Here is a 19846-nt window from a genome sequence, read left to right as displayed (position 1 = left end):
TCAAAAACTCAATATTTACACTCTGTGTGGCCCATGGGCGAAGAGCGGCCCATGGGTAGGCCCATGGGTAGGCCCATGGGCGAGAATATTTTCCTTTACTTAAAACTCATGTTTTTGTTTCGCAAATACATAAATGTATTTCTTTCAAGTATCATGACGCATAATTTAAATCATTTTAACTTAATTCAACGATTTTATAGCGATATTGAAATATTTCGCCCATGGGCGAGAAAAAGGTTTGGCCCATGGGCGAGAATATTTTCCTTTACTCAAAACTCGCTGACTGTACTTATTTTGTTTACAATGTATCAACTACGGGTACATGATTTGTATGTTTTATATCAACTACGAATGCATACATGTACTTGTGTACACTATGAGGTAACTGCAGCTTATTACTATGCACTATGTTTGAACTACAGATACGTACTTTGTATGCAGTGTACCAACCAGCGTTACATGTTACAGCACACATACTATGTATTTAAGAATTGACCTTCACTTTGTGTGAGTTCATTGGAGTATGTACCTTCATAGAGTGTGCACCAAACAGTATGAACGTCGGAGCTTGCGACGACGTTCATACAATGTTTCGCCCTCACTCCATGAAGGTTCATACTCCAATGAACTCACACAAAGTGAAAGTCAATTCTTATAAAAAATATTATCACAATTTCTTACCTCAAAGGATGTAGGCCAAGATCTAAACACAATTTTTATTTAGTACGTGTGACTTCATGTTTCCACTTTCAGCCGTACAAGAACCAGCTATATCGCGGAGTGAAATAGTTCCGCAAAAAGAGAGGTGACATGGGCGTACGTGTTGAAATCATATCCTCATTAGATGAGAAAGGTCTGTAAAGAACTACCTCAGTAAGTCAGTCACAATGACAGCGCGTCGTAATATATTTACATTAAGTACAAGACGTCAAAATGGCCGTCACGATAAACGTGACGGGCGAGATTTCCGAATTTGTAAATGAACCTGTGCCGGTTACAAGTGTTAGTCATCGTTGATATACTGGCCGATCATTGAAAGGTGAATAATGATGCGTCAAACAGACACTAAAGTAAATTCATAGATTGCTGGAGACGGCCAATGTCAGCCTAGGCACGGATTGACTCGATACTACGATTGTTTAGATGTGCATTTCTTAGTTTGTTCATTAGGATATGCCCCAGCGAGGATATTCGTGAACAATCATGCAGTCACGCTCTCTGACATTTCTCAATGTATGCTGAAACGCTGAGACCAAGAATAAAGGTTCTAAATGATCAGAAAGAGCGCTTATGTATGTTTTCGTGCTGGGGAATTCCCATGGGTTTCCGCAGGAATGTGGAAGTAGTCCGTCAGTGTTTACGTCATTTCAAGAACACGATCTCGTGAAAAACGTATGAAATTCAAATTGTGTCGTTCATAAACTTTTGAACGTCAATTTCGCGGTCTTAAGACCGACCTCTCGTCCAATGGAAAATCGTGTAAACCGTATATCGTGTAAACTTCAACTTAAAAAATTATTGGTATGTGACAGTAGAACTTGTTATGTAATAATTGTCAGTGGCAGCGCATGGTTGAAGTGTTAGTAATATATCAACCGATGTTGTCGCCAGATTTACTAACGGTCTGCGGCAGCCATTCATTTAGAGTTATCCGTCCTAGTGTATACATGAACATGGCAGGCTTGACATTTCGGGAGGTTTCGCAATGGGACAGTTTCTAGAAGGCTCTATATAAGAGGGACAAGATAGCGATTCAAAAGATTTTGTTTACCTGACTTTTATCTAATCTACTTACTCAGCGGGGACGGGATACCTATCTGAAAACACCTGGCCTGTTTCAGACCTTCTACAGTGACAAGATTGCAAAGAGGTGTTAGTGCATTCTATAGCCTACTTATTGCGAAGAGGTGTAACTGCATTCTATAGCCTACTGATTGCTGCTGCCACGCATCTGACAAATTGTATTGCTGTTTATTGCAAATCTAAAATTGTACGTTTGAATATAATTTGTTGATTATTCACAAATCAAGTTTGGTTGTGTACTAATTTCACAATTTACCACACCAATTTCTGGTTTAACCTTTGCGTTTTAAATTAGAAATCACCTCGTACAAGTATCAACTACGGTTACATTACTTGTATATTATATATAATCTGTCTCAATACCCACACATGCCCCAAGTCAAAGTTCAGCAATATGACACGGAAGCGAAGACAAACGAACCAGAATTCAGTTTACCCACACAAAACGCACAATGTTATACGACAGCAGTAAGAAGCAGTTATATACGTCTTGAATAGACACACGAGACGCAGCGCATCTCTACACAGTAGGCGCACATTTTAAGAAAACAGAATCTATAATAACGAGGCCAATGACCACTGTATAAATAAGCAGTCATATACAGTACGTATCTTCTCAATTGCCATTACATCTTGGAAACGGAAACAACTTCAAGTACCACAAGACGTTGACAAGATCCCTCTTCAGTAAGTTATAAAGTAATAACTTCACTCGTGTTTCTTGTTCAATTATGAAGACAGCACCACAGTTCACATATTGAGATGCGATCAGTTGAATCAGAAACAGATTCACCAACTTCGTCAGACGGTTTAGATAGACACGTAGATAGTACTTCACAGAATACCAGAATCACATGGCTCAGTTGACCATCAGATGTAATACTGTACTGTGCCTCACGGCGAGGTGAATCATAACGGTTTTATTCTTTGACAGTAAACCCATTACCGAAGATAACCGTTTGACAATGATGTCATTATAACACATCAGACTGCAGTTCCGACCTTTCTGAATGTCAGACTTTTATTATTAGAGTTGGAAATTGATCTTCGCAAGCAGAGAGTCATTACGAAACTGAAAGGCCAATATGAAATATCTTCAACATTTAAGTAGTTATGACAATATAAAAGTATTAATCTGCTCATATGTACTTCACGCTTGGTGACCCGTGAATATCCGGGTTAGAAAAGGTCTTCAGCCACCCATGCTTGCTTTAAAAGGCGAGCATGCTTGTCGTAAGAGGCGACTAACGGGATCGGGTGGTAAGGCTCGCTGACTTGCCCAATTGCGTAGATCGATGCTCATGATGTCAATCAGTGGATTGTCTGATCCAGACTCGATTATTTACAGACCGTCGTCAAAGAGCTCGAGTATTGCTGAGTGGGGCTTTAAACAACAAACAAACCTCACATAGAATATCAAGCTTGCTTTCCGTACTATCTGCCAGGCACCCTCTCGCTAAGAACAATCTTAGTGCTGAGACTATGATTATTATAACGCCTTTTCTTTAACACAGCGTTACAATGTATGTTGGGTTTACAATAATTATAATGTGTGGCTTGGGTCCAACCCGCAAAACAAATCTTTGTTCAATCGAGCTAAGGTACCTTCACGCATACATTTCTCCGACTTAAATGTAATCTGCCTGTAGGGTCTGGCAGATGGTATGGTCTATCTCGGAAGCAAAGAACTTGATATCTCTGTGATTCACCAGGTATTGGAGACGAATTTCTTCTTCTTTTTTTTGGAGAATGGACGATCAGTGTATTTAGGTTTAATATTATTACGTACGGCCATATCAAAGGAAATATAAACACTTTATATACTCTCAGTAATTAAAGGTACGACACAAATGTCTAAATTTATGCAACTAATATTTAATACTGTGAACCTAAAATAGTTATCCATGTCTACCATCCTACCACCATGTCACGCGTTTTAGGTAATATATCAATGGTTTGTAAAATATGCTCTTATTCCACCGTGGGTGGTTCTTATGAGAACAAAAGTTGATTGTAAATACTATAGCTGAGTCTTGTCGTATTGAAGAAATAAATGGCACGCATCATTCCGTTGTCTATGAGATGATGTACACTGTCTTAGTGATCGTTTGGCTGAAACTTCACAGAATCTTCTGACTACGCTAAACACTAACATAAACGATGCAGTTGATCTTTTTGTAAATCTACTACTTGAGTCAGGGCAGTGTATGAAAAAAACAGTTCTTGGAAATAAACCACGTAAATATATTTTCAATTTAAACAGCGAGTGGAGAACAAATATAAAACAAAATGTAAAAGCTATTTAAAATCCCTTAAACTTACCAAATTAAATAGTCTAAATGCCTCATTATCAAACCCAAAACGGTTCTGGAGGGAAATTAATTCTCTACGCAGTCCATCATCTGTTCAGAATAATGTCACAGGCACAGAGTGGCTGACTCATTTTAAGCATGTGTTTGGCAATGATCTTATATTCCATGATGTTATTGAAAATGAGCATGACGATATTGCTGTTTATAACCCATCAGATGTTGAGTTTGACATTCTTGAGTCCGAAATAACAAGAAAGGAAATTCTCGATGCTCTTGACTCACTTAAACCTGGAAAATCTCCAGGCCCTGACAATATCTTAGCGGATATGCTGAAGAGTTCCAAACACATAACTGTTCCATTTTTTCATTCTCTCTTTAACGACATATTCAACAAAGGTATATTTCCGTCGAAACGAAAACTGTATGTTGCATTTGTGGACTTCAAAAAAGCTTTTGATAGCGTAAATCGTTGTAAACTTTGGGATTGTTTGAGAAAAACGGGCGTTGGGGGTAAAATGTATAAAATGTTAAAATCTATATATGCAAATGTCAAATCATGTGTCACTGATTACTTTGATTGCCCTATCGGTGTGAAACAAGGCTGCATTTTAAGCCCTCTCCTTTTCTCTTTCTTTATCAACGAATTGTCCCTTGAAATCCAACAAAACGGAAAACACGGTGTCCAACTTTATCCAGATATGTATGAATTGCTAATATTACTTTTCGCAGACGATGTTATACTAATTTCTGATACTGTTAATGGGCTTCAAACACAAATAGACATATTGTTTCAGTATACCATCATCTCCTGGAAACTGACTGTTAATACAGATAAAACGAAAATTGTTGTTTTTAGAAAGGGGGGTCCTCTTGCATCCAGGGAAAAATGGTATATAAATGGGCAACAAATTAATGTTGAAAACAACTTATAAATACCTTGGTGTCATTTTTCCTTTTAATCTGAAACTAAATCACCTCGTCAACGATCTTGCGCTACGAGCTAAGAGAGCCCTCATTACCTTATTTGATGTTCTTGATAAACTCGGTGTGTCTTCCGCGTCTGTTTTCTTCAAAGTTTTTGATTCTCAAGTTAAACCAATTCTGTTATATGGTTCAGAGATTTGGGGTCTCGAAAAATATCACATCTTGGAAAAAATTCACTTAACTGCTTGTAAACGATTCTTAAATGTTGGCAAATCTACCCCAAATTGTATGGTGTATGGTGAATGTGGAAGACATCCCTTATATATCTGTTCTTATGTACGCGGTCTAAAATATTGGTTAAAGATTATAGAAATGTCACCTGATCGTATTCCACGTAAATGTTATGAAATGCTGAAATACCGCGACAATGTTGGTTATATAACATGGGTCACTAAAATCAGACAACTTTTATTTCTTCATGGATTTGGATATGTTTGGATTTACCAAGGTGTTGGAGATAAGACAGCATTTCTTAGTGTATTTAAACAAGTTGCATCTGATATGTTTATCCAAGAATGGAGAGCTACATTGGAAAATAGTTCAAGATACGACCTTTATAAAACATTTAAATCCTGCTTATCTCCAGAACAGTACTTAACAGAAATAACAGACAGAAAACTTAGAGTGTGTTTTACACGTTTTAGATTAGGTTTGAACAATTTAGTATGTAATACGGGTCGTTTTTCCTCAATTTAAAAAAATATGCGTTTTTCTCCTTTTGCCCCACATTTATTGGAAACGAATACCATTTTATGCTTATCTGTCCATGTTATGAATCGCTCAGAAGAAAATATTTCCAAGGTTTACCCCAAAACATCAATTCACTAATCAAGCTCCTCCGTTTTGATGAAATATCTAACGAGCAACAAAAGAATACTATCCTATACATTAATTATGGTTTACGACTTCGCAACCGTCTTTGTACAAATGATGTTTAATTATTCTTTAGGTTATTTGCCTTCATTAATCAAATGCTTTTATCTCTTCTTGTTGTGTTGTGTTGCGACTTATTTTTCACAAAATTGTACACGTGCACATCTCTGTGCATATAAGTCTGTATGTTTATACTTTTACATGTACAAAATTGTATGTATATAATGTTACTGTATGTATATGGGACTATGGCCAGAATACAATAAATGATGATGATGCTGATGTAATTGTTTAAACGTTGGATCATTCTGTCTTTCTAACGATTATCACTATTTGGAGACGTTACATTTTTCTTTCGATTCTCTTGTTGCAAGTTCTTTAATAATTGATTTCATTAGACCTTATTACATGCAACGGTTACAAAATATGTCATTACATATCGATATAGATTACTATATTTCAATATGAATATGCCACTTTGTAAACCCAAACAGATCATGTATTTCGTGGGATAATTAAACAAGGATTATACGCTTTCTGTAAATTGCTATCTGATCCGGGGTAGAATAGGTCTTCAGCAACCCATGCTTGCCTTAAAAGGCGACTATGCTTGTCGTAAGAGGCGACTAACGGGATCGGGTGGTCAGGCTCGCCGACTTGGTTGATGCATGTCATCGATCCCAACTGCGTTGTTCGATGCTCATGATATTAATCACTGGATTGTCTGGTCCAGACTCGATTATTTACAGACCACCGTCATATAGCTGGAATATTGCTGAGTGCGGCGTTAAACAACAAACAAACAAACAAATTGCTATCTTATTTAGAAATATAAGTCAGAGGTTCTTTATTATGTTTTCGGTAAAAATAGTCTGTGGACGTTTTGCCCTGATAATAAAACTATGCCATATACAAAACATATTAAGCAGAAAGCCTACAATGCTTACGGAAATAACCGGTAGCTTGAATCGCTGTGAACACTATTTCGGTCATATCACAGCGTGCCAGCTTCAAGTGACAGGACATCTTGAAGTGATGCAGGGCTTGGACACTGGAATCTTCGAACCCACAGTCATAGATTTCTGGCACGCCTTAGAAGTGAATTGCGGCGCCTTAGACGACTGGGCCAGCCCTGCCCCCTTAGGTCTTTTGTCTGAATAGATTGCTCTTTTACATAGTGTGTCAATACTGCTTATAACAAAAACATCGCGATTTAAAGACATTGGACGGACTTTGTCGTTAATTAAGTTATTTCTAGAAAAAAATCATTCATTCAGAATCATAGGACGTTACTCATTGACCAATATGGAAATCTCCAATTACCGTACCTAATAGTTGACAATATATTGAATGTCCATCTATAATAAGACTATAATTACCTGGCCTACATCATGCGTGTGGTCTTGTCAGATTAGAAACTTGATCACAATGGAAAGATAATAACTGATGAGAAATGCCTTCAATTTTCAGATATCCGAGATATCGGTGAATATTTTGGTATGCACAAATATCGGCATTTGACTAAGATGACAAAAATATGTGAGAAAAATGTAACAAAGTAAAAAAATTGCTTTATGCAAGGGCGGTGGGCTTTCTTGTTTTTAAAGCGTTCGCTCGTCACGCTCGGGTTCGATTCCCAACATGGGTACATGTGTGAAGCCCATTTCTGTTGTCCCGCCGTGATATTGTTGGAATATTACTAAATGGGGCGTAATACCACACTAACTCAATTAATTATACAAACGTGTACAACGCTGTAGCCAAAAAAACAAATAACACTAAACTCAGTCCAAGACTACAAACCTCAGAGATACGAAGCCGTCAACATACTGTAATCGGACGTGACACATTGCGCTTTCACATGCATGTTCCCACTGCTATAGGATTACACTTGGCTTGTTTCTGAAAGTTGAGAATTATTTACCGGCACACATTCGTTGGCGTCTTAAATCAGACTGAAAATACACCCAGAGTTATCCGTCACGTGTTTATCAAACCAGGCTAATTGCTCGTCGACAAGAACGTCGAATATCTGCTTTGCTATCAAGCGTTTACCGCCAAGCACGTGGGTAGTAAATTGTTGCGTATGAGAGACGGGCGCACCTGTCAGCTTTAAGCAAAGAGTGGTGAATGAGTGATGGTCTTTCCAGGTTGCGGAATCAAAGACAAAGTAGTGCTTTGGTGTTTGAGGGCTATGTTAGACTAACATTTAGTCTCTGAAATCTTATATTACACAATATCCTTCTTGACTCTAAAATAAAAAAAATTCCCTATGCTGATTTCAGATAGAGCTAGCTTGAGCTGGCTAGACTTGCTTTTGTATGCATTTCTAGATTATTATTTTTTCATAAAATAAATATATTCCACGGTCATGGTGCAGGACTAGGGCTATGTATTCACATCATGTTTTGTTTGGAGATAACCTGGAGTATCTTTACGATTTGTAGAATACACATTACACTGACTGGGTGATACATAGAGAATATTACCCGATTGTTTGGACGAGTGTTGATATATTTGATATCACAAGAGTGAGTGAGTGAGTTGGGTTTAACGCCGTTTTTAACAGTATTCAAGTTATATCGCGGCGTGTCAGCTTAATATGGGAGGAAAGCCCGAAGTGATGCAGGTCTCAGACGTTTACCACTTCGGTGAAACCCACGAGCACGGGTATTGTGCTGACAAACCTAGAAACATAATCGGGGCGAACCAGGATTCGAACTCACAATCATAGGTTTCACGCGTGCCCAAGGGACGCAACTCTGCACAGTGAATCCCGGCGCCTTAGACGACTGGGCCCCCTGATATCACAAGACACGAGGGTGAGATTGTATTATCATCAAACATCATAATAAGACACGGAGGTGGTATTCTATTTATAATAAAACATTATTCTTTCAACTTTGTTAGTTTGTAACAAGTAATCAGCAGTGTCTTAAGTGTAAGTAAGAACTATTTCAGTTGCAGAGACATTACTGATATCATTTTATTGTGACGTCATGGTAACCGATGACGTCACAAAGGTTGCATTGCAGCGATATCTCTTAAGAGAGACCGTTAGATAATACCCATCCAATGTCTCCTTGGGACGATAAATGGACCACAAATGTATGTAAAATACAGCAGTTCTTTAAATGAAAAGATAAATCGACTGGGAAAATTGAAAGGATTTAAAAGAAACAGTTATATAACACATACAATTTTCGTGCACCAGTATATCTGTCTATACGTGTACGATATTGACCAAGTCTGTATTAGCATAAAGGTGTTCGCGAACACATCTGAGTTTGATGTTCATCATGTTAGTTAACACCTGGTGTCATTTTAACGACACACTGTGATTGCAAGTAAAGTATATTGCGTATAGCTGTTAATTTGTAGTGCGAGGATCACATCTGCGTTTAATATGCATCTGATGAGTTAACGCCTGGTGTCATTTTTCTACTGGATTGTATGTCAAATATGAAATATTTAGCTTCAACTGTATACATCTTCCCGAAGTACAGGGATCACACCTGCGTTTAACGTTCATCCGCTGATATGACATTCTACTGTTCGAATGATGAATAATAATGAATAATGGATATTCGAACGTGAATGAAATCTGTTCTGTTCAGCAAAGGAACTCAATGTATGGTGATTCTGGTAACAGTGAAAAGGGTTGTCACACAAGTCTACGTGCTTTGCATTTTATATATAGGCAACGAAGCCACAGGCCCAGTATGTTGTTATGTCCCGTGATATACGTATTGCACGTGGCATTCGCATCTAACTGTAGATTGTAACGGGACCAGCGTGGGACAAATGCTCGGAAACTCATTCCCAACATGACTCATCCCTAATGCATTAGTTAGATGACGTGATAAACAACAATAACACTCAACATGATCAATCTGCAGTTATGCTATAACACACTGCTCAAATTTTCAACAGGAACATTCAGTGTGTACAGGTGGGATAAAGAATATAACGTATTGGTTTTGAGAGATGTTGTCAGACAAATTTTTCTCAATATTGCCCCTGAAGTTAAACATCTACATCATCGCTACAGGTTAAAAAGTAATTAAGTACAAATTCCATTGAACTGTTGTTATTAGTTTTGTAAGAGATTGAAATATCGGAGAATCCCTATCGAAAGTTGAGTAGTATAGAGTTATAGATGTTGAAACATGTAGCCCTGAATCTTTTATCAAACCCGCATGAATCTGTCATAATTCACATCAAAATACATTTAAGTTTTATTGGAATCACGTATGCAGGCTTGAATCGCCTTACACGTGGGGCAATGGCAATGTGAGTGCTTATTTTATTCATTAGTGTCTTAATACCTATTGAACGATGGAATTGAATTTTAAACTTGGATCGCAATGTCATGTTAGTTATCTACTTTAAATCGAGGACCCACTAAGTGAGTGAATACTATATTCTCTAGACTACCTCACCACCCGTCCTTACAGTGAGTCGGGATTGAATACTATATTCACTAAACTCCCTTACCACCCGTCCTTACAGTGAGTCGGCGAGTGAATTCTGTATTCACTAGACTCCCTTTCCACCCGTCCTTACAATGAGTAAGTGAATACTATATATTCTAGACTACCTTACCACCCGTCCTAACAGTGAATCGGCGAGTGAATACTATATTCTCTAGACTATCTTACCTCCGGTCCTTACAGAGAACGAGTGAATACTATATTCTCTTAACTCCCTTACCAACCGTCCTTACAGTGAGTGAGTGGATACTATATTCTCTTAACTCCCTTACCAACCATCCTTTCATTGAACGAGTGAATACTATATTCTCAAGACTACCTTACCACCCGTCCTTACAGTGAATGTGTGAATACTATATTCTCTTGACTACATTACCACCCGTCCTTACAGTTAACGAGTGAATACTATATTCACAAGACTCCCTTACCACCCGTCCCTACAGTGAGTCGGCGAGTGAATTCTATATTCACTAAACTTCCTTACCACCCGTCTTTACAGTGAATGAGCGAATACTATATTCTCTAGACTTCCTTACCATCTGTCCTTACAGTGAGTCGGGAGTGAATACTCTATTCTCTAGACTACCTTACCAACCGTCCTTACAGTGAATGAGTGAATACTATATTCACTAGACTACCTCACCACCCGTCCTTAGAGTGAGTGAGTGAATACTATATTCTCTAGACTACCTAACCGCAATTCCTTACAGTGAGTGAGTGAATCCCATATTCTCTAGACTGTCTCACCACCCGTCCTTACAGTGAACCGGGAGTGAATACTATATTCTTTAGACTACCTGACCACCCGTCCCTACAGTGAGTCGGGGGTGAATACTATATTCTCTAGACTCCCTTACCGACCGTCTTTACTGCGAGTGAGTGAATACTACATTCTCTAGACTACCTAACCGCCCTTCCTTACAGTGAGTGAGTGAATACTATATTCTCTAGACTCCCTCACCACCCGTCCTTATAGTGAATCGGCGATTGAAAACTATATTTTTTGTATATTACCGAATGTTCTTATGGTGAGTCAGCGAGCGAACACTTTATTCCCTACACGACCATACCGACCATGTTCCTAGCGACCTAGGGCGGTCGGGCAGCCTAGTGGTTTAAGCGTTCGCTCGTCACGCCGAATACCCGAGTTCGATTCCCGACATAGGTACAATGTGTGAAGCCCATTTCTTGTGTCCCCCGAAGTGATATTGCTGGAATATTGCTGAAAGCGGCGTAAAACTATACTTACTCACTCACTCACTCACTCACTCCTAGCGACCTGTGTTGGGGTTACGTTACGTTGAAGAAAGAAATCTTCAGATTGTTTCCGAAAACTCGCCTTGGAATTTCGTAATCCAAGATTGGAAAAGATATCTTAAGAATTATTTTACAATCTGGAAACATGTAAGAACGACCAATTGTTGTTCCAAATACATCTGTGTTTCGCAATATCGCTACTGTGTCCCCAGGACAGGAAATGTACACATTAGAAGAAGGCAGCATGTAAGAAGATCTATCGCTCACTGATCGATGTCACTGCCACGCTGTATCAGTGTGGGACTGGCTTAACACGGTGTTGCCTCCAGCATTGTTCACGTAGTGTGGAAAGTGATGAAAAGAATAGCACGTCCGTCACTGATACCATCATACTAACACCGTTGTCATGCACACCCGCGTCACACATGAACACACATCGATAACTGCAGGTTCCTGTGTGCGTGGTCGGTAAATTTCTCTGTACTGAGAAATATATGTTCATGAATCCGTTAGAATCACTTAAGAAACACTACAATGATATTGACTGCAGTTGAATGAGTTTAACCCTGATTATGCCACGGCAGAGAGGTGTTTACTTAATACTCAGATAAACTCTAACAGAGGAAAGGGTTATACCTTTTTATTCTTTATTGTTTTTTTCATAATTTCGCTTCTACTTCCAAAGCATACAAGTTCCGCGGATGTAAGAAATGTTCATCGATGTTTTTATCTTTAACGGTTGGCTTTCCTTGTGTAAACGATCGACCGCGATCAATTATGTATCCACAATGTATTTTGACATTCTATTAACCATCGTTTTTGTCCACGAGATCCTGGTAAAAAATGTGTGACACGTTGTCAATAAAAGCGACACGACCATCTCCATAATCATACGTAATGCATTGAACGATTCCGACGAAATACTAACTATCAAATATTGAACATATCATGTGTAACAGGCGTAAAGGTGAGATTATCCTGACCCACTGCATATTTTACCACAAACACATGCAAGGTCAAGGCATATGGGAACATATGGTACAAGTCAAGATATTCAATTAGACCGGGCATCAATTTTTGTCACGGATGCGTCAAATTTGGAAATGTCTTTCACATGTCTCCCATCAAGCTTCACTTAAGGTTTGAATCCTGTAAACCTGATCAAACAACTTTTGAGTGAGAGTCGCATGACGCTCTTTTAAATCTTCGTAGTACGGACATATGCGAATGTAATTCAGGCGTTGGTAAATGTACCTACCAAGGCTGGAGCTGTTGGAATATTGCTAGACATAAAGGGAAACTTCACTAAAGGAAAATAGAAGTCACCCATCTTGTCAGTGAGACTTGTGGGTAGTTTTTGTCACTCTGAAACTGAAATCTGACACAGATGAGGCGGTTTCGCTAGTGCCTTCTGTGTCTTTAGTACCCATGCCATTGACGTGACTGTTCCTAGGAATAACTATTCCTGCATCAAATTGTATGCCATTGTAATTAAGTTTTTGGGTGGTACGATCTTTGATTATTAATAATTCCTGTTACTAACTCAAATGTTATGATGTTTATTGAGATCATTATATGAGCATGTGTGTCAAACTGATGGATGTCAGAATTCAGAGAGCGATGGTGATACAAGACTTCCTACTCGAGTTACACGTTAAATCAGAGTGACACACATGTTAGAGTAATACTTTCTTTACTCTCCATTATTTCTTCAACAGTTTGAGCTGTCCTTTAGAAAGAATGACGTCAATAATCTTCAGCTATGAAGTTTCCAGTGTGATGCCATTCCGCCCTTACGTCACAATAAGATTCGAATGACGTCAATAATGTTGTACGGATGACGTAAACCAAATACACTGGTGTGCGTGCAGCGATATTTGCACTAGAGCACACACGGTTTTTAAAAACGCGGGTATGTCTCACCCTGTTGGCAATAAATAGAGGATATTTCTAGTGTCTCATGTATCATGATTAACTCATCGAGTGACGGGGGGGGGGGGGGGGGGGGGGGGGGATGGGGAAGGAGATATCTTCATTAGTGGCGTAGCCGTCGCTCGATGACAGAAATATGATATTTCACTCGACACATTGAATATCCCATTTTTTATATACTTTTTGTATAGTTGTGTACCGGAAAATTAAGTTATTACATTTCAAATGTAAAATCTTGAAACGTAAATACTTCATTCCTAACACAAAGGGACGGTACACCACCACTTGTATTTGCGACTCAGAAAGTAGTTTCGTGATATAATTATATAAACAGAAGTAATAAAACATATTTAGAGTCACAAAAAGTCTTTACCATACGTTTAGATATGATTAAATACAAAATTAACATCAACAAAAAATATTCTTGAAATCTACGAGACTGCTGTTGGAAACAAAGAATACATGTCGGTAAAGTAACAAAAATGGCGCCTTGCGAAGCGAACAGTTCACTGCCATGAATATATATCACTTTTCTGAACTTCAGAAAACTCAATCTTTGACACGGAAGTATGTATATGATAAGAATATCATTAATCTGTTTAGGGCTAATTAACGGACAACTGTGTTTGCTAGGTCCGAATAACAACAATGCCCATGTATGTATGTTTCTTTGGTAAGGCGGAAAACCTCATGTTATTATAGACTCAGATTTGTTATATTTTTCAAAGCGTCTTCATTTCGCAGGTGAATGTAAACTGTATTTCCCCCCGAGATTCAGTATTGAGACAATGTACATTAATCTACAGTGTGCACTCTGTATAACACTGTGCTGTTCAACTCACTGTTCCTATTTCTGTTACTTCCCTATAAAAACTGTTCTTCACATTCCCATATATAAAAAACCATTTTATCAGTGCCCAGAATATAACTGTCTGAGTGAATTAACGTGTTTAGAACGTTGATGGGTTAGTCAGCTAGTGCCGAACGAGGGATAGATTGTTCACAGTCAACCATGCCCAAAGCGGCACTGTCGCCACAGTTTGTTTCGGTACGAATTGTCCGTTTGTCTATCAGCTAGCATAGTTTTACTCCGTCAGTAGACCATTTAGACGGAGAATAACACAACGCGACGACACCCTCTACATCATGACACAAGGACTGGGCGGCTCCAAATCAGAGTTTAATGTCTCTATATGTAAAACTGCGGCGTGGTATCTCAGTGGGCTACCTCTATAACATAGGGATTTAAAAGTCCCAACTAGTACAAGAAGTGCATGCATGTCGCTAAATAAAGGTCTCGAACGCAAGGCAGGGTAACAAGTACCATTTTATTTTTGGTATGACGCGGCCTGGAGCTCGATCTACTATACCACGGAGGCAGTCCACTCTTATGATATAGTCGGAATCGTACAATTGACTCTGCTTTTAGCAGATATTTCTTTTGATTCTGGTCACAGTGTCAATTTCATGCCACAGTGTCGATATCATGTTACAGTGTCGATATCATGTTACAGTGCTGATATCATATCACAGTCTCGATATCATGTTACAGTGTCGATATCATGTTACAGTGTCGATATCATGTCACAGTCTCGATATCATGTTACAGTGTCGATATCATGTTACAGTGTCGATAACATGTGACGGCGTCGATATCATGTTACAGTGCCGATATCATGTTACAGTGTCGATATCATGTTACAGTGTCGATATCATGCCACAGTGTCGATATCATGCCACAGTGTCGATATCATGTTACATTGTCGATATCATGTTACAGTGTCGATATCATGTGACGGCGTCGATATCATGTTACAGTGCCGATATCATGCCACAGTGTCGATATCATGTTACAGTGTCGATATCATTCCACAGTGTCGATATCATGTCACAGTGCCGATATCATGCCACAGTGTCGATATCATGTTATAGTGTCGATATCATGTTACAGTGTCGATATCATGTGACGGCGTCGATATCATGTTACAGTGCCGATATCATGCCACAGTGTCGATATCATGTTACAGTGTCGATATCATGCCACAGTGCCGATATCATGTGACGGTGTCGATATCATGTCACAGTGTCGATATCATGTGACGGTGTCGATATCATGTGACGGTGTCAATATCATGTTACAGTGTCGATATCATGCCACAGTGTCGATATCATGTTACAGTGTCGATATCATGTTACAGTGCCGATATCATGTCACAGTGTCAATATCATGTTACAGTGTCGATATCATGTCACAGTGTCGATATCATGCCACAGTGTCGATATCATGTTACAGTGTCGATATCATGTTACAGTGCCGATATCATGTCACAGTGCCGATATCATGTTACAGTGTCGATATCATGACTAAAAGGTAAGAAAACGCACTTTTTGCCTTTAATTTATTTGAATGCTGAATGGTGAAACGTAATACCTGCAGGATTTAACTTTTTATGTTGAAATATGAAGATTTTTACGTCGCTGACCAAACGATATATACTATCATGACATTACAAACTGTGATTCCAAAACATCTTCAACAAACATTTAATATAGATAACTGATGTAAAAAAGGCAAACGTTCCTGAAGTCGGTGGAATTTGAAGCCTTCTTACGAATCAATCGAGTCGAGAGGAATGTGCTTACTGTAGCGTGTGATCGTTAATAGAAAAAGCAATTTACCATATACCCAAAGGGGTTTGATATGATGTTTGGTTCACGTTGATAAAAACAAATTCTTTACTATGGGAAAAGCTTTTTCATGTTTGAGAGATAAGTTCTACAATAAAATAGAATCTACTGCTTCTTAATCGAATTAAAAGTTGTCTGAACCAGAGTTCAATGGTAAAACAAGGGGCACAGCTGCGACATTAATTCTATACCTAACTGCATGCACATATGGTAAGCCTCCGATTTGTCCGTACGAAATCTATTCCGAATATATTGGCTTCCTCATTAAAGTTCAGTTACAGATGGATAGTGAGACGCCCTTCGTCCGGAATACTGTTTTTGATGACGTTTATATTTCAAACTGGACATATATAAACTGCTGAGAGAGAGAGAGAGAGAGAGAGAGAGAGAGAGAGAGAGAGAGAGAGAGAGAGGTAAAATGGTGTTTAACGTCGCGTCCAAGATTATTGGACTTATATAGCGAAGTGCATCCAAGTGTGTGTGTAGCTGCTTATATACTAGTTCAGACTAATACCTATTTTACAGTGCTAGCCCACAGAGATTTCATGCCGCAGTTTAACATGAATATCCCGCGTAGACACAGTACACTAACTCCGAGCCCACCAGTCCCTGTTTTAGCCCCTCAGTGCGGAGCGCCAGGTAGGGTAACAACAAGTACCATCTTTCAACGTCTTCAATATAAGATACACGAAGACCTTATCACGCAGCTGGGAGGATAAGCTAACCAAGGTATAGGTCAGACATCACGCAAAGAAATATCTAAAACATCAAGTCAGTGGTGGTTTATAAGTTTGCCCTAAGTCTTATTTTACAAAGTAATTTAGATATGAAGCTAAGGGTATTTTATATCAAATTGATCAGATGAATCAGCGTTGATGTTTCAACACTCCTCTCTCTATTAGTAACTGTGAATAACGATAGGTTTATATAATCAATAGTCACTTTTGCCTTTGTGATGGTAATACACCAGCAAGTGTTAATTCATCTGTGTATCCTTCCGGCTGCCAGAGAGCTGAGTGTTTGCATTGACGTGTGCCGATGCCGTTCTGATGCCTCTCACAGCATTACCCTCACTCTCTCTTTCTCACAGTGAAAGCATCTGAGGTTAGGTGCCAGACCTTCGCTCCTATCACTGTGTTAGTCACAGGCTAAGGACGAGTATAAGCGTTAACCTAATGGCTTGCAGACTTGGGAATACATAGTTATGTGTGTCGGCTGTGATGTGAAAGTATAGTATATAAAAGCGACAAAACCCGTTCCATATTCTTAAGGAATATGAGTCCAGTGTCCAGTTCCGACCATGTCAATGCGTGAAATTGCTATCTCGATTAATCTATAATGTTTTGTTGTCAGACATGTATCGGGAACTATGAGTTTCTAATACTCGAAGTTGTCATGTTACAATGCCAAGACCTGTCGGTATTGAAAAATCTCAAATCAAGTGCAACAGGCAGATACGGGCGCATTAAGATATCACATATCGATCATTTCGTAATTTCGCGCTAATCGATTCGGACATGTGTTTAGTTTGTCTAAACAGTACACTTAATTCCTGCTCTAGAATTAAGTTGTGTGAATGAATGAGTTTTGAACAGAATTTCAGTCATATCTCGGAGTGTGAGCTTGATGAGGGAGGAAAGCCGTTTTTGCGAAACCCGCGAGTACAAGTATGGTGCTGACAAACATATAGACCTGAACCTGGATCCGACCCCACTGTTCCAGATAGCTCATATTAAATAAACCCAGGTGGCCATTGTTTTGTGTTTCTTCAAGATGGCAGTCATTCAAATTATTTTTTGAATTGTTTTTGTCTGATTTCCTTTGAATTTTAAATTTGGTGTTGGCAGTTCCTGCAGTAAGACAGAAACATGTTAATATCAAGTTTGGTAGATACAGAGGGTAATTGCAGATATTTCTTTTAATTGAGATTCCAACTTAGCTGACATGAAATTTCCAGATTAATTTGTTGCTAGGTTTCTGCTCCTTATTCTAACATTGATCGATTTTTTCAAGACTTGCAATATCCTAATCAGGATCAATAATTAATCTGACCATTTTAATTATTATTCTAATTATTTGGACAGTATAAACGAGAGTGAGTGATACTACAGTCAACAATGCATCACGGTGGCCTGTAAATAATCGAGTCAGGAACCAGACAAACCGTTGATTGAGAGAACGACACTCGACCCACGCCATCGGGGTGCCATAACACACAATCAAGCAGTTCACCAAACCTGACCACTCGATCCTTTTTAATCCACTCTTAGACAAGCGGGTTGTACTGATCATTCTTCCCCGGAGGTAATATATGATATGTGAATGATCAGTTTCGTATGACAATTCACGTTGCTTAAGCCCACATTGAACAACCACTGTTTGACAAATTATGTACATGTATTCCAACTTCATGCAAAGCGGTATACAACCTACCTAGTAAGTCCGCTATTGCGAGGTTGAGCAGAAAGTTGTTGGTGACACTTTGCAGTTGTCGATTCGGAGCAATCACGAGAAGCACCAGGATGTTTCCCACAAGGGAAACAAGAAACACAGGCACGTAAAAGGTTAAAAGGATTATAGTTGTCGTATTGTGCACAGTAAAAAGACTTTCCCTGAAACTTGTTATCACATCATAAAAACTATTTTCCTCTTGCCATTGGTTTGCTAGGGAATCGTTAGTCCAGAAGGGAAACCTGTGACTCACATTAGCCATGGCTATCACGTAGAATCAGCGTTAATCCTTAAATCCCGAATCATCTTGAAGAAACAAGTAGAAAGCGCCTTCTCACTCCTTCGGAATCCCTTAAGAGCGTAGTATATGATGGTGAGCATCAGCTGTGATGCCCAGTGTTTACTTACGGTACAATATCACTCTCTCCGAGGGGTGTCGGAATCACTTCTGGGGAACCCTTCCTAATTATGCCTCGCTCCTTAGAAACATACATCAATAAAAACTTCGAATCATTCACACGCTCCACATTTTGAAACTTCAGAGCTATAAGAAGCTGTAGGGAGAAAATGCGATATGAGCAACTATTGGTTGGACTCCCGATGAGAATCACACATACGTCCTAATGAGAGTGTGGGGTATAGCACGCCCTCTACTGTGGTCCCTGTACGTGGAGGTCCTCCTGATTGACGGACGGTCCAGCCACTGGTGATCAATAAGTCAGTGTCCTCTCCGCTCTCACTATTTCCTCGTTAGTACTGTCAAGATGGGTATATCGACCAATCTCACGACCATTTGGTACCGACCATACGTTGCCGCCACAGTCAGCTCTCGTAGGCTGTTGTCACAAAATTGCTTCCTTTCTATGTAACACTTCAGCTCGCGTGTGCTGCAGATTGACATTGTGTTCATCGCAACCTGGGGAAACTTTTCATTAACACCATTCATCGTGGTATGTGGAGCCGTTGCTTCCTGGGAGGATATGCCAAATCTTAGCCTAGTCTTGCGTGACTTCGTGTAAACTGGACAGAGGGTAAATCTTGGCACGGCTTAAT

At 39.2% G+C, this 19846-nt stretch overlaps 1 protein-coding gene across 1 annotated transcript in view; it reads right to left on the bottom strand.

Annotated features, from left to right (window-relative positions):
* The window catches only part of LOC139479954 (QRFP-like peptide receptor), an 81922-nt gene extending 62583 nt beyond the window's left edge, over positions 1-19339 (bottom strand). Inside the window, exon 1 of the mRNA XM_071262901.1 lies at positions 18776-19339. Within this exon, the coding sequence (XP_071119002.1) occupies positions 18776-19055 (280 nt within the window). The 5' untranslated portion in view covers positions 19056-19339. The remainder of the gene's footprint in view (positions 1-18775) is intronic.
* Between the last annotated feature and the right edge of the window lie 507 nt (positions 19340-19846).

This window comes from Haliotis cracherodii, unplaced genomic scaffold (assembly GCF_022045235.1).
Source record: "Haliotis cracherodii isolate W230 unplaced genomic scaffold, xgHalCrac1.p SCAF_4, whole genome shotgun sequence".
In the NCBI taxonomy this organism is placed as follows: domain Eukaryota; kingdom Metazoa; phylum Mollusca; class Gastropoda; order Lepetellida; family Haliotidae; genus Haliotis; species Haliotis cracherodii.
The sequence above is the reverse complement of the archived record's forward strand: the minus strand, read 5'-3'. Positions and strand labels throughout refer to the sequence as shown.